The 16405-nt window shown below is 33.3% G+C and overlaps 1 protein-coding gene across 1 annotated transcript in view; it reads left to right on the forward strand.

Annotated features, from left to right (window-relative positions):
* The window catches only part of FNBP1L (formin binding protein 1 like), a gene marked incomplete at both ends in the record, with an annotated part of 115569 nt that overhangs the window by 83793 nt on the left and 15371 nt on the right, over nt 1-16405 (forward strand). Inside the window, 4 exon segments of the mRNA XM_079721356.1 lie at nt 6069-6173; nt 9697-9825; nt 11618-11764; nt 13405-13608. Of these exon segments, the coding sequence (XP_079577482.1) occupies nt 6069-6173; nt 9697-9825; nt 11618-11764; nt 13405-13608 (585 nt within the window).

A 16405-nucleotide genomic window follows, 5' to 3' on the forward strand; every position in this document is an offset into this window, starting at 1 on the left:
TACAGTTTCAGCTTTTTTTCTTTCTTTTTTAAAGGCACGGATTAAAAGCTTAGAGTAAATTTCTACTATATAACTGTCACTGATGTAAGATTCTAATCACCAGTACTGATTGAGAATTCTTAGGTATATTAATAGTCTGTTTTCATTTTTGTTTTGATTTTCTTTCTAATTGGTTTCAGAAAGACTTCTAGGGAGTGTTTACATTTATTAAATTTTAAATTGCCTTAACTAGCATCCTTAGTATCTGCCACCCAATGACTGTGTATGTGTGTGTGTCTTTCATTTGCACAAAATAACAGACTCCTACAATCATGAGTTATTGGTCCCTTTAAAAACTGGAGTTGACACAAATCATTCCTGTTGATACGTGCTGACTTACCTTTAGAACAATTGTTAGTTATTAAGCAAGAGTCATAAGGGTCATAAGAAACAAGCGTCAAAAAATGTAGGAGAGATTTCTTTAAGGCGTTAACAATATTGTGAAATAAAGGTGAGTTCAGCTCAACTCATGCTTATTGAAGCTATCCGTAACATGTATTGAGTCTGGTACAAAAGCAAATATGATATGGTCTTGTTTTTGTGGAGCCTGCAGTCTAGTAAGAAAGAGACACAAATATAATTTCTGTGTAATATGTAGAAATATGTGCAGGATCCCTTTTATAGTCCCATATCTTCATGTCTAATCAAGAAAACGAAATTGTAAAATTCCTAACATGTTTGCAGTAATTGAGAGGATATTTAAAGAACTAGGAGAGAAAGATTGAGTTAGTGACAGAGTATTGAACATTGAGAAAAAAAATTTTAAAGACAGTTATTAACCCAGGATAAACAAAATAGGCCCCACTGACATTTAAGTTGAGGGCAGAAGACAGTAGCCTGTGAAGAAGATTTTGAAGGAATGGTCAGAGATTCAGAAGATTGAAGCGTCAGAAATGCCAGGTCTATCAGGTGGTTCCAAGTAACAGATCATATGAGTTTATAAGAACAAAGCTCAGAAACAGGTCAGTTCCAGAGTTGGTCAGTAGCTCAGTGATGTCACCAAGGCTGCTTTTTCTATCTGTCCACGTTGCTGTCTTGACCATGGCCTTTTCCTTCAGGCTTGTCCCTTTATGGTCAACAGTTGATTTAAGCAGCCAAGCACCACATCCTCATTCAGCTGCATGCAGAAGCAGGAGAGAGGAAGCATTTCTCTTCTGTTTCCTCTTATCAGGGAAGGAAAGCTTTCCCAGAAAATGCCAGCAGAATTCTTCAAGGGTGCCTTTGACAGGATTAGATTACTTGACCATGCCCCAGCTGTGGGAAGGCTGGTAAAGCAAGTTTTCAGCTGTTTTCAGCCTCCATGCAGGGAGGTGGGCTCTTTTGAGAAAGAGTAGGGGAGTAGATGTGGCTGTTGATTAGTGTGTGACACAAAGGATGAAGAAAGGAGAATCTTTTCTGGAGTATATCCCTGTATTGTATAATGATATAATATCTTTCAGGGAAGGAGTATTTTTAATATTACTGTACTCATGATTCTTTTGCTGTTGCAAGGAAATTAGTAGGTAGATTTTTTCACAAACAATAGGACACTTAATATAAAAGTATTGTTGTATATGAGTTGCCTCAAATTACACCAAAATTAGTAGCTATAGCTGTTCAATTTGAAAACACAGCTCTGAACTGAGTTTCAGAGAATTAAATGTGGAAATTTAATTTTAATCTTCACAGGAAAGTGACATTCTGTATATTATGTATATTCAGATATATTTATGCTTTGAATAAATTTTATGTATCTCATTTGATATCTCATACTAATCAAAATAGTAAGAACATTTTAAATTTTTTATAAGAAATTTCTGAGTACATTTATTTGATGTAAGTTACGGGTATGTCTGGTTCTAGGTATAAGGCAAACTGAACTAACTCAGACAACTTTTGGCTACAAATACCTAGATATAAAAGCTAAAATATTTTTTATTGTATTTTAAGCTCTTAGCATAGCTACCTGAAAGAAAGGGAAATTTCTAACTGCTAGAAACTAAGGGTAAACTAAAAGCCAGAGCAATAGTTGTGTGAGCTGATACAGTGGCATTTGAAAAGTGGTTATAGAGGTTTTGGGGTATGGTTTACAGGACCTTGCTAAGGGCTTGGGGTTTAGTACTCACACTTTGACAAAGTTTAGGTTTTAGCTCTGTATGTTTGGAGAGTTGGAACTGAAATCCCTGTATAAAGTTTGACTCTTTGAAGGACTAAACCTTTAGTGAAAGGTGGCAGGAACTCTGCCCACTGGCCAAGGGAGGTAGCGGAAAAACCTTGTCTCTATCTGAAAGTCAAGGAGTAGGAGGTATCCTGTGAGAAATTTAAACCTTTTGACCTTGTAGTTATGAGATTTGCACTATCTGAATAGTTTTGTAATCCTCAAGATAAGAAATTGACATTGTAACTGGTTAGGTAAGTAGAAAATGTTGACATCCTGTGCTTTCTTCTGAGTAATTCTCAGAATACAGGTAGCAAGGCATATATTTTCCAGACAAGAAATTGGAAGAGTCTCCTCTTGTGGAATTTAATTAGTTTGAGAGGAAAGGCTTAAAGATACAGGCACCATGGTTTCTCCAAGGAAACTGCCTGGCCTTATCACTGTAGAGGAAAAGGCCATAATCCAATTAGCTTTTAAAATAAGAGCAGATAGGCAGGTATCCCCAGACATTTAAAGAAAACATCTAATGTAAATACCAGAGTATGCAGAAAAACTAGCATGCAGAAAAAAAAGCAACTTTGAAGAAACAGTGACTGTGAAAGGAAATAGAAATTAAAAAGCAAAAACAAGCAAAACCCAGAACTATTATTAACATTTTCATAGGGAATAGAGAAGTTATTACATCCGTGAAATAGGAACAAGATACTATAAAGAAAGGAACATATAAAGAACAAAAAAGAACTTTATGGTAGCAGAAATGAAAAGCTCACTAGAAAGAATGAAATTGAAGAAATCTCTCAAAGTAGAGCAAAATGACAGACTGAAAATATGAGAGAAAATATAAGAAAATTAGAGGGACTCATCCTATAGATTCATTTTCAAGATAATAAGCATCTTAAAAAAGAGAAAACATAGAAAATGGATAGACAAAATTAATTCAAGAAAATTTCCCCAGAACAGAAAGACATGAGTTTCCAGATGAAAAGGATTTTCAAGGTGCTCAGCACAGTGGATTCACAGCAAGACATATCTTCATGAAATTTCAGAACAATTAGGAGAGAGAGAAGATCCTACCAACCTCCAGAGAGAAAAAACAAAACAAAATAAACATATTTTATGCAAAGGATCAGGGATCAGAATGGGATCAGGAAGCCAGAAGACAGTGGAGTGGTACTTTTACATTTCTGAAGAAAGAAGATTTCCTACTCAGAGTTTCATACCTGGCCAAATTTTATCAATTAAAATAGATGGAAAGGCATTTTCAGTCATGGAGACTTAAACAATTATCTCTTTTCGGAAGCTTCTTTTAGGAAGCTACTGCTGAATGTGTTCTAACAAAATAGAGAAAGGAACCAAGAAAGGGGCAGGTGTGGAACTAGGAAATAGGAGATTCGAATTAAGGGAGAATTGAAAGGAATCCCCAGGAAATGGTGAAGGGAAATCCCAAGGTAACAGTTATTCAGTAGGCCTAGTTTGGTAACCAGTTCAAATTTTAACAGGTTACAAACCTCTGGGTTCTTGATTTCATTAAGAAGATAAAATTGATAGAATTCTGAATATGTTTGAATTAACTGAGGAGAGTTGTAAAGAACTGGGGACACTAGGGTTCAATTAGAGAAAAGTACATTGAAAACTAAAGCAAATATTTTAGAAAAAGACATTAACTTCAGGATAAAAAAATACACAGGAAAGTAAATATATCACATGCTCAGTTGTGAATAGGTTTTGCAAAGTCATAGTAATTTGAATTAAATTAAAAAAATTTTAGAGGCCATTCTGGGCAGACGGTATTCCCGGGACACTTGGAAGAAACAACACAAAACCACTTTGGAGGGATATTTCCACACTCTAAGCTACACTGGGACTCCATCAGAAAAAAAAAAAAAAAAAGGAAAACAAGCAAACACCAAAACCAATCAACCAAACATATAAAAACAAAACAAAAAACACCAAACAAACCAAAAAAATCCTGCCTAAGATGAGCTTAAAATAAAAAATTTCAAAATACATATGATTATTTTTCTTATAAAGAGATTGAGATACATAATAAATATTAACTCAGTCATGCCTATGATTTTTTTTTCTTCATAGTCTTGTGATATCTGATATTTAAGACACATGGTTTGATTGTAATAGTAAAATTCTTTGCTAATTTAGAAAAATTTTACCTGTAGTGTGTAATTTTACACAATACACAGTGGCAATACCTTAAAGTTACTTTCTTTTTTATTGAGGTTTAGTTGGTTTACAATGTTGTGTTGGTTTCAGATGTACAGCAAAATTATTCAGTTATATATATATATAAATTCTTTCAGATTATTTTCCAGTATAGGTTATTATAAGATATTGAATATAGTTCCTTGTGCTATATAGTAAGTCCTGTTGCTTATCTGTTTTATGTATAGTAGTTTGTATCTGTTAACCCCATACTCCTAATTTATCTCCCTATTTCCTTTCCCCTTTGGTAACCGTAAGTTTGTTTTCTATGTCTGTGAGTCTGTTTCTGTTTTGTATATACATTCACTTGTATTATTTTTTAGATTCCACTTATAAGTGATATCATATAATATTTGTCTGACTCTCTTAGTATGATATTCTCTAGGTCCATCCATGTTGCTACATATGATAATATTTCATTCTTTTTTTATGGCTGAGTAATATCCCATTGTATATATATATATATAGAGAGAGAGAGAGAGAGAGAGAGCACATCTTCTTAAACCAGTTGTCTGTTGATAGGCATTTGGGTCGTTTCCATGGCATAGCTATTGTAAATGGTGCTGCTGTGAACATTGGGGTGCATGTATCTTTTCAAATTAGAGTTTTCATCTTTTCTGGATATATGCCAAGGAGTGGGACTGCTGGATCATATGTTAGTTCTATTCTTAGTTTCTTGAGAAACCTGCATACTGTTTTCCACAGTGGCTACACCAATTCGCATTCCCACCTTGTAGGACAGTTCCCTTTTCTCCACACTCTCTCCAGTGTTTATTATTTGTAGACTTTTTTGATGATAGTCATTCTGACCAGTGTGAGGTGATACTTCATTGTGGTTTTGTTTGCATTTCTCTAATAATTACCTATGTTGAGCACCTTTTCATGTGGCTGTTGGCCATCTCTATGTCTTCTTTGAAGAAATGTCTAGGTCTTCTGCCCATTTTTTGATTGGGTTGTTTTTTTGATATTGAGGTGTATGAGTTGTTTATATATTTTGAATATTAACCCCTTATCAATCATATCATTTGCAAACATTTTCTCCCATTCCATAGGTCTTTTTATTTTGTTGATGCTTTCCTTTGCAAAAGCTTTTAAGTTTGATTAGGTCCCATTTGTTTAGTTTTGCTTTTATTTCCTTTGCCTCAGGAGACTGATCTAAGAAAGTATTGTTGCGATTTATGTCCGAGAATGTTTTGCTTATGTTCTCTTCTAGGAGTTTAATGGTGTCCTGTTTTATGTTTAGGTCTTTAATACATTTTGAATTTATTCTTATATAATGTGTGAGGGAGTGTTCTAATTTCATTGTTTACATGTAGCTGTCCAGTTTTCCAAACACCACTTGCTAAAGAGGCTGTCTTTTCTCCATTGTATATTCTTGCCTCCTTTGTCATAGAGGTGTGTCGTAGGTGTGTGGGTTTATTTCTGGGCTCTCTTTTCTGTTCCATTGATCCATATGTCTTTTTTTGTGCCAATACCATACTGTTTTGATAACTATAGCTTTATAGTATTGTCTGACATCTAGAAGGGTTATGCCTCCAGCTTTGTTCTTTTTCCTCAGGATTGCTTTGGCAATTCGGGGTCTTTTATGGTTCCATATAAATTTTAGTATTATTTGTTAACTTCTAAATGAGATAAATCTAATTTTATTTTTCAGCATTTTAATTTTTTTTAACAGAGTAAAAAGAAATTTGAAAGAGAATGTAGAGAGGCAGAGAAGGCACAACAGAGTTATGAAAGATTGGATAATGATACTAATGCAACCAAGGCAGATGTTGAAAAGGTAAGAAATAATCCAAACTGACTTTAATATCAAAATATTATTACTTGCATATGGAGAGTAGTTACAATATTTATGTTGGTATTAGAGTTTCCTCAAGAGATACACTATATCTAAATCTAAGATACCCAAATATTTGCATACTTTACACTATTGGTCTGAGAAAGTAATTAGAATAAAATTAATATATTAATGTCAACTGCATTCTGAGTGTATAGGAAAGACATAGTTGCTATTAAGAATGAGCTTCTATCCTATTTAAAAATAAGATAGAAAGTCTAAGGTATGTTGATGGGGTATGCAAATAGAGGCTGGATAGTGTGCTTCCCAACTATACAGAAGGGAAAACATGATAAAACTGTTAGAAATGTGATATCAAGTATTTGTTTATTATTTGATTAATCCAGTCATTCATTTTGGAAAACTGAATTCTCTCTTGTCATTCCCTGACTGATTCTGGGCCAGATGTTCTGTAACATTACTGTTGGTAGGATCAGCCCTGTAACTGTTGCTGCTTAGCTTCTCCTTCTCCCCTGCTGTATGCTCTTTATCTTAGGACATTTGACACAGTGATAGTGCTGAAATGTTGGGATTTTGAAAAATAGATGAACCTTACTCCATGTTTTTGTATATACAAAGACCCAACATTAGTATATTTTCTCCTTAGAATTTTGTAATTTCCTATAGCATCAGAACAAGAAAAAGCAAGAAGAAAGGAATAATTTATTTTCTATCTTCCATTTTCTTTACCAGTTTTTAAAAACCCCAAAATCATATACATTTCAAGTTCCAGTTACCTTAAAGTTCTTCTAGTATAACTTATGATGGCGTTTATCTTGTCTACCCTATTTTTAATAACATATCTCTTATGATAGTAAGTTCCCTGTTTTGGGGAATATAGAGTCTTAAAATAGTCTGTTCATTTTTTTAAAAAATTACCATTTCCTTATATTGACTCCACTTGTCTCCCTGTTCAGCTTTAGTTTCTTTGAGGTACCAGAAAAATAACAAATCTATATTTTTTTCAAAATAGGTTTTTAGATATTTGTAGCAGATTATCTACCCCTAGATGAACTATTGTGTTTCTTCACCTATTGCACATATGAAATATCTTCAAGTTACTTTTCAGATATCTTCAAGTAACTACTTTCCTTTGGATACCATTTAATTAACCAATATTCTTTGTTACCTCAAATTGGTTATAGTTCAGTCTGATCAGTTCTGAGTTTGATTACCTCCTTTGTTTTGAACACTAAATTTATGTTAATTATACACTAAATGTATATCAGCTTTTTGGGCAACCACATTGTTTGGCTTGACTCTCGTTGAGTTTATGGTTAACTGAAATCCCCATGTCTTTTCACATATGGTGTGGTATAAGAATATGTGTCTCAGACAGAACTTGTACTGTTGGTCTTTTAAATGTATATGCTACATCTGTATCAATTATTAGATTCGATCCTGCTGTTAAGATTTTTGGATCCTGATTTTGATCATCCATTATATCAATTTCCTTCCAGGTATCATGTCATACACATAATGTGTTATCATTACTTGATAAAAATGTGGACCACAACACTTGCAAACAGCCCTATTTTATATATGGGAAACTTCCTTGCTGGTTGACATTGACTCCTTAAGAACTCCTTTGACTTATTATCAAACATCAATTGAATACATAGTTTATGTACTAGGCAAGTTAGGCGAACTCTTTAACTGGACTCTCATTTTTAACTTACTCATTTTGTCTATAAAGATATCTTTAGAGACAGGTCAGACGTCTTGAAATCTAGATATAACGTCTACTAGTTAGTTTCACCTAACTAGTTCAGAATTTTAATGTTTATATCTTCCTTTTTTATTCTTATTTGTTTGCAACCCCTTTAATTATTAGAGAATTAGGAAAACTTTGAGGTTTTACTTTAGATACCAGAGAGTAGAGGAATTCTGTTTTAAGTGACCAGGAAGGGAAGGGAACATAGTTTCAAGTAACTACTTATGAAAGTTTTTTAAAAAAGCATAAAAAAACAGGTGAAGAGGGAGCAGGCCGATTACTATATCTTCCTAAAGAAAAGGAAGTCAGTTGCACAAAACCGTGAATATACGTAACACTATCAAACTGTACACTTAAAAATGATTAAGATGGTAAATTTTATGTTATGTGTATTTTGCCACAATTAAAATTTTAAAAAATTTGATGAAATATAAAAAGAAAAAGAAAGAAAGGAAAGGCAGTAGATGTGAAGCCCAGAATATGCCAGGGAAGGTGTCAATTGTTTTAGCTTCTAGCCTTATTCTCTTACATAACCTGCTGGAGGCTTTCTCCCAGACCTTGGGAATCACAGCCAGTGACTTGGAACATGAGGAGCTTCCCCTGAAAGAACCATTGTGGGTAGGGGATATTCTGGAATCCTTTTATTCCATCATAGTTTGTGAGAGGAGGGAGAAAAAGGAAAGGAGTGAATGAATGTGTACTTACGATCCCAGGTTAGAACTTGAAGTGTATTTTTCTGTAGAAATATTTTGGGCCATGGTGTTTAGTTTTCATAGTACTTATTTATTTTAATTTTCAAGTACACTGTGGATTAAATGGATTTTTGTGGACTTATCTGAGATCTTGACTGCCATGTATTTCTGTAGGTCAGTTTGTTTCTGAGTTCAGAAGAACTAACTTGTAGACCTACTGTTAGAAGGTTAGGGATTACAATTGTAAAAACCAAAATTAGAATAATGAAGTATATTCACAATGTGCTTTTATTGATGTAATTTTCAAAGCACTCTCATCTAACATGATTTATAGCTTGGAACACTGAAAAATTTTCAATTCTTATTTTGTTTTTTTCTATTACTTTATAACAATTGAGAAAATTGTTTAGATTCCCCTCCAATAAATCTAGATTTGTGCTGTTTGTATTCTGATGTTCTCACCAATGTATCAGTAGATGGTACTAAAGTTCTCGTTCAAGAAGCATTTCTATAAGACCTTCCTTGAGATGAACAGAACTATATTCTAAATAAGGATTCCTTAAATAAAGTACCTGTGGATTTGTATAGAGGTAGAAATTATTGTTAAGCATTACATTATCCCCAAATCCCACTTTTACTATTACTTGGTTTCACTGTGGTTCTGAGTTGGCTATAACTGGATTATGTTTAAAGAAATGTTTTACTGCTAACTTTGTAACTGTCTAAATTATTCCTGATGCTTTTTTTCCCTTCTGATTAAAAGCTTACTATTTCAAACCATAATGTTGTCATTTATTTAATAAAAAAAATCTGAATTTGTTAAGGAGAAACTTTACTTTAATGGATTATTGTAAGGGGGAGGATTTATTATTGCGGTAAGAAAAAGGGAATATTGCAACAGGGAGACTGGCCATAAGATCTGTAAGCCTCTCCTTTACTTTTAAATGATATCAATAGTTAGAAAAAGTCTCGTTTTAGTATAACTTCTAGAAAAGTGAATTAGCTGTGATTTTGTTGCTCGTCTTTTCGTTGGTGATGATTTGGACCAATTTGCCTCTAGGCTAAACAGCAGTTGAATCTACGCACGCATATGGCTGACGAAAATAAGAATGAATATGCTGCACAATTACAAAACTTCAACGGAGAACAGCACAAACATTTCTACGTAGTGATTCCTCAGATTTACAAGGTAAAATTTAGAGATGTGAAATTAACCTAATTTTAAATACGGAAGAGCTAGTCTTTAAATGTAGAACTTTAAAATTTCAGGCATCAACCAGAATGTTTCTAGATTCACTAGTCATCAAGATTGGTGATAAGAAATTTATGATTATAGATGTGAAAAGTAGATTTTTTTCTGACTTTGAAATCACAGATTTTTCTACAGATTTATTAGTAGTATATTAAACAGTTCACTAAAACAATGACATTTTCTAGATAAATTTTAACACTACATTATTATTATGAGATGGGAGAATTCATTGGAATTTTGTACTGTAGTCTGCTCACTTAGAATTTGGATGTAGCTTTTTGACACTATAACAGAATCATTGGCATTAGTCCAGATGGCAGAAATAAATCTTAAGAAATGTATTTGCTAGCCTGGTTTTTGCCTGCTTATCTTCCTAGCTGCCAGATCATAAATGTAATTCAGTCTTATAAATCCCATCCATCATCATTTGATGATACTAATTGCCAAACGGCCCTCAGGTAAGGACCCCGGAGGTTAAATTATGTTACCGCCTATTCTAGAAAGAAGAGAAAGGGATTTAGTGAAACAGTGTTGAAAACAGTAGTACCTGGGAGAGCAGAGCTTTTGTGAAAAGAGTGTCAGTCCAAATACACCTTTTTTTTTCTTGGAGGCAAGTTAGAAGTACAAAGGAAGCATAGTGAGAGGTGGTGGACTAGAGAGGGTATCAGATTTCAGTCATTTAATCCAGAGCGTCTAGTCAGCCTGTCCTCACTCTGTGGTGCTTTTCTAAACTTACCAGCTATGCCTTCGTATTCTGGGGAGACCTTAACTTGGAGATCCACTGCTTTTCTGTGTTTTGGGGCTTGATCCTTTTGTTTGTACTTTGCTATGGAGCAGTCTTGCCAGTTTGTGATGCTGGGGGCAGTTCTTTTGTGAAAATGCAGGTCTCAAAATAAATTCCCAGGCTTTGGGAAGTAAAGAGGAAAAAAGTAGTATGGAGGCTTTGGGAGCTAGGGGACTTCAGCAGTGTAGTTGCTTCCTGTGAGAAACAAAGGTCATTGTTGACAAATAAGAAGTGTCAAAAAATGCCTTTAAGTTATTTGGCATAATTGTGTCCTGGCATAATTCTTAGTGGCATGTGCCAATGAATTTTTGAATTGTAGGGATTCCATACTTGTATCACTTTGACCTTGTTTTTCCTCTTGTGTCTCCAACCTTTCGATAGTCACCTTGAGCTGTAGAATGTGGTAGGTTTGTGTACCCATTGGTATGCGGTCAACTGTGGATTCTTGGTCCAGTCAGATCTTACCAAAATGTTCTGAACTAACTTAAGGGTTTAGAATGCTCACACTTGTATATGTTTTATGCCAGTTGCTTAAAAAGGAAAAAAAAATGTGTCAAAATTCTGTGTTAAAATGAAACTTTTCCTCTGAAACTTTTCCTAGAAGCATAAACAACAATAACTGCTCTGACTGAAGAATGAAAGGTGGAGGTTGTATGAGGCAGAGATCTGGTAGCCTGTAGGGGGTCCCTTAGAAGGCTTGAAAACTGTTGTCACCTGGTTTTAGGATATACAAAAAGCCTTGTATTTTTTTTTTTTTTTTTTTTGCTACTTCACAGGCCTCAAGTTTTAAGTACTTTAAGTCTGTAACACTTGTTAAAAGGTATTTACAACAGTGTAACTGTTAGGGTAGAATCTTTGTGGGTTTTTTTTTTTTGGAAGGGGGCTGCTTAAGAATGAAAAGAAAATTCAGTTTTCCTTTTTTTTTTTTAAATTCCTAATTATTAGCAACTACAAGAAATGGATGAACGAAGGACTATTAAACTCAGTGAGTGTTACAGAGGATTTGCAGACTCAGAACGCAAAGTTATTCCTATCATTTCAAAGTGTTTGGAAGGAATGATTCTTGCAGCAAAATCAGTTGACGAAAGAAGAGTAAGTGTTTTATAATTAATTTGAATAATATATTTGCTTTAAGTTAGTGAAATGAATTGGGAAAGGGGGGAAGTAATTGATTTTAAGTTATGTTCTGTAGAAGTAACTTATTGCCAGACTCCTTTGGGATGTAAGGATCATTCTAAACACTAAAATTCTAATTGTTTAAAAGGAAAGAGTTCTAATGCTTCTCTTTCCTTTCTCCACTAATTTTTCAGTTCTACTCCAAGAGTATAACTAACCTATGAACTGTATGTTACAAACTGTATGATACTGTTAGTCTAGTGAAAGTTTAAAGAAGGAAATGGTCAGATCTAGAGTTGTAAGAGTTGCTTGTAACCACAGGAGTTGGCACTTGAGCTGCATTTTGAAGCCTGAGTAGTGTATGGAATGATGGCTCATGAGAAAAGAAGGAGGGCATTATGAGTAGAAGGTACTGCCTTCAAGAAGCCTTGCTCCTCTTGAAGAAATAAATCTAATCACATTGTATCTTGATTAAGGTCTAGAAAAGGTCTTGTACCTGGTCATTTTTCAGTAAATGTTGATTTAGTGACTGAGAAGCTAAGGTTAACAGAAAATGAGGATATGAGGGAAAAGGAAGAGAAGAGAACCAGTGTTTGGGGAGTGCCAAATATGTACTACGTATTTTAGTCTTCACGGCAAGTTGGTTTTATATGAGTGAAGGTCTTTCCTGTACCAGAATTCTGACTTAAATTTAAAAAAGGAAAGAAGATTTTGGGAATTCTTTGGGAATTCAAACATACATTTATATTTTGGTATTGCTGCATCCAAGGTTACAAATATAGTTAGGTCCTCCTCCTCTCTCCCTCTTCTTACCCTTTAGCAGATGATTGATGGGGGTGGCATTAGTGACAAAAAAAAAGTAAGGTATGACCTAAGGATGACTTTTGACTAAATGATAGGCAAAATGTACTACCAACAGAAATAGGGAATAAAAGAGGAGAGGTGGTGGGGTGGGGGAGGAGTTTGTAGAGATAAAGTATTCTGTTTGCAAATAATGATTTTAAGGTGTCAATAGAACATTCAGGTAGAGGTATGTATGTCCAAAATCAATATATAATACTTACATGAGTTTTAAAGTTTTGGGTAAATGGTGCTAAACTTTATTTCAGAGTTACTTTTTGCACTCAGTATTGTTTGTGAGATCTTTTTTCATTGCTCTGTTAACATTTCCTCGTATGTCTTTAATATATTTTATTTATCCTTTCCCCTGTTGCGTGAATGAAAGCCTTTCTACTTGTCTCTTACCCTCTTTTACAAGAGGGTAAGAGACATAGGTCACCTTCTTTGGAGACATCCTGTAAAACAAAAAACCCTTTTCCTTTAAAACTTAGAATTTCTACTTGAGAATAACCATGGAGTGAAAACATCTGTGAATATTACAAATTAATAAAGTAGTAATTTGTTTGTAAATTATTTTTCTATAGGAATTAAAATATTTATGGTTTATTACATATTCACAGGAAGAAATTATTCACTTTAAACCTTTAATAAGTATTGTAGAATTATTTCTTTAAATTTTTATTTGTTGTTTTCTAACACAGATTAAGGTCTTTGAAAGCTAATATGGTATCATAAGCAAATAAAATGGTTTAAAAAAACATGTTTCTTGTGTATAGGACTCTCAGATGGTAGTAGACTCCTTTAAGTCCGGATTTGAACCTCCAGGAGACTTTCCATTTGAAGATTACAGTCAGCATATTTATAGAACCATTTCTGATGGGACTATCAGTGCATCCAAACAGGAAAGTGGGAAGGTGGATGCCAAAACCACAGTAGGAAAGGCCAAGGGCAAGTTGTGGCTCTTTGGAAAGAAGCCAAAGGTAAAATTCTTAAAATTCCTCTATGCTAATAATTTTGTTTTAGTTTGTCATTTAAAGTGATGTAGGTATTGAATGGATAATGGTTTACTATTAATAGAGAATAAATATTTTGATTTGAATGATTCAATTAACTTTTCACTTAGTAGAAACATAGAATTTTGTACCTTAATAGTAAAAATTATTTCTGGATTTAACATTTGACTGCCATATAAAAATGAGTAAAAATATTAAATAAGCTGTTAACATCTCTTAAATTATATGCTTTTGAAATTTCATTTGTATGTAGTTTCAGTTCAGATTTTTTCAGGATCATTATGATCTGACTCTAAGATCACAAAAATTGCAGTTCTCAGTTGGAATGAATGATTTGACCACAGCAATAATAAAATGTCAGATTAGGTCTTATAGATCATACTAATAAGGTTATTTTTATCATCCATGTGAATATTTAATGGGAAGGGCTCAATGTGTGTGTTATTTGAAGTTTAGAAAAATCTCTAGTTTACTAAGAGAATCTCTCTTAACCTCCTGTTGAAACCCATCTTTTGATGTGCTGTTTATTTTAGATAGATAAATTTAGCTCAGCAGGTGAGCAAATGGAATAGATGCGTGCTTAATCTTCTTATCAATTTAATGACTATAAAGTGTCATAATCAGTAGGAGAATAGATATATACCTTTAATCTGATGTTCTGTATTTATTAAAGTATACATGATTATTTTAATTCATTTTTCTGATCTTGACATACGAATGTAGATAAAATTTAACTTATTATAATATACCTGTAAATATCTTTAAAAGCACAATTATAATTAACTCAAGCTTTATTCATGCTTTTCATAATATTGTCCCACTGAGAAGTTAGTTGAGAGGTGAGACTTTTTTAAAAGTCAGATCAGAGTAGCTAGGAGAGATTAGAAAAACAAGGAATACTGAAATTTTTTTAAAAAAAGAGGTGCAACAGGGATGAAATAGAAACAGTTTTGAGAGGAAAGCCACAGCGTAATGAAATTATTTTGCCTATTTATGATAATCAGTTACAATTTTAATATTTTATTTTAATAGACATTGACTATTTAGATAACTTTAACTGTAGCTGCTGCCTTTATCTCTGACAAGTATTATAGGTTAAGTATAACTAACTAGGTGGTACTAATATTCTAGAAGTGAGAAGAGAATTTTTTTGTCTAGGTCATATTGCTCTCTCTAACCTTACAATTTGTATATACTCTATATTTTCAGTCTGTCAGCTTGTAAAAAAGTGATGAAGTGGTACATTTTTAAAAGTAAATTTGACTTTTTAAAATGACAGTTTTGGCAAAGCTATGTTAACTTTCTTATAATATTTTTATAGAAAACTTTATTTGAGATATATTTTGTAAAAAGTATGTTGCCAAAAATAGAATTTTCATTTAGGAAAAAAAGCTATGCACATTTGGCTTATTGATTCCTTTCTTTATTTCCATATTAGCCACAGTCCCCACCCTTAACCCCTACTAGTTTATTCACATCCAGTACTCCTAATGGGTCCCAGTTTCTCACATTCTCCATTGAGCCCGTGCATTATTGTATGAATGAAATAAAAACAGGGAAGCCCAGAATTCCTTCTTTCAGAAGTCTCAAAAGAGGGGTAAGTTTAATAATGGGTTAAAATGCATGATGGCCTATTGTGTGTGTGGTGTGGCTTTTAATACTCTCCACCCTCATTATAAGGCTCTCTCCTATATATATGTAGTTTAAAACACGACAGAATTAAGTATAGCTGCCCTCAAGTTAAAAACAACTCCTCTTTATAACATTTGAAATGCTCACCCATAAAAGAATGGTATTATAAAGAGGGTGCTGGGTACAATCATATTAGCTATTTTTTTTGTTGTTGTTGTTTATGTGAAGTCATATGTCCGCCATTGTCTTGTAATGTATTTACATTTTTAAGACTTTCAGTAATTTGTCACTGGAGTTACTCATGTAATAATTTGTCACTAATGATGACCTCTACAAATTTATAAAGTATTATTTTGTTGGCAAAAAAAACCAAGTTCTATTTTAATTGCCCTACTTTCAGAAGCATAAAACACAATTTCCAATAGTTAAATAAAAAATCACAGATAGGCATGTTAAATATCAAGATTGTAGATCAATTAAAATAATATATTAGAAAGTACTTTGTAGGTTGTAAAGCCTATAAAAATACTAGATATTATTGAGTAATGGTTATATGGAATTTGTATTGAGTAATTGTTACAGGAAGTATTTTTTACCAAATATTTCCTTTTTTTTCCAATAGGCTAGCCTTTGGCATTTACTTAAAACTAAAGATATTCTGCAAATTAAAAGTTTTAGAATAGTAAAAAGCAAATATTAAATTGTTTCTTAGCAACAACTGTTACACTACTGATAAATTAGTGTTACTTCATTATGTTAGGCTAATTTCTTTTATGATCTGATTTTAAGGCCGTGTTTGTAATATTCATAGCTCATAATTTAGATACATTTATGAGATTTGTATGAGCATTTGTTTGGACATATAAAAAACATAGGTGTGATAACCCACCAATGAGAACTCAGAGTCTAGTAGTGTCATAAAAACTCTAATCATTAACAGCAGTACACTCACTCTTGGACTCACTCTTCCTTGCAGTCCCTCTCTCTTCCTTCCCTTTTCCTGCTTCTCCTCCCTTCCTCTTTCCCTTTGTTCCTTCTCTCTCTTTCATTTCTTTCTTATTTTTCCTTCTCAGTCTAGCCTGTGTGTTTCTCACTGTTTGTAGCCCTTTCTATCTTCAAATTGCTTTAGTTG

Source organism: Hyperoodon ampullatus (assembly GCF_949752795.1).
Source record: "Hyperoodon ampullatus genome assembly, chromosome: 2".
Taxonomy (NCBI): domain Eukaryota; kingdom Metazoa; phylum Chordata; class Mammalia; order Artiodactyla; family Ziphiidae; genus Hyperoodon; species Hyperoodon ampullatus.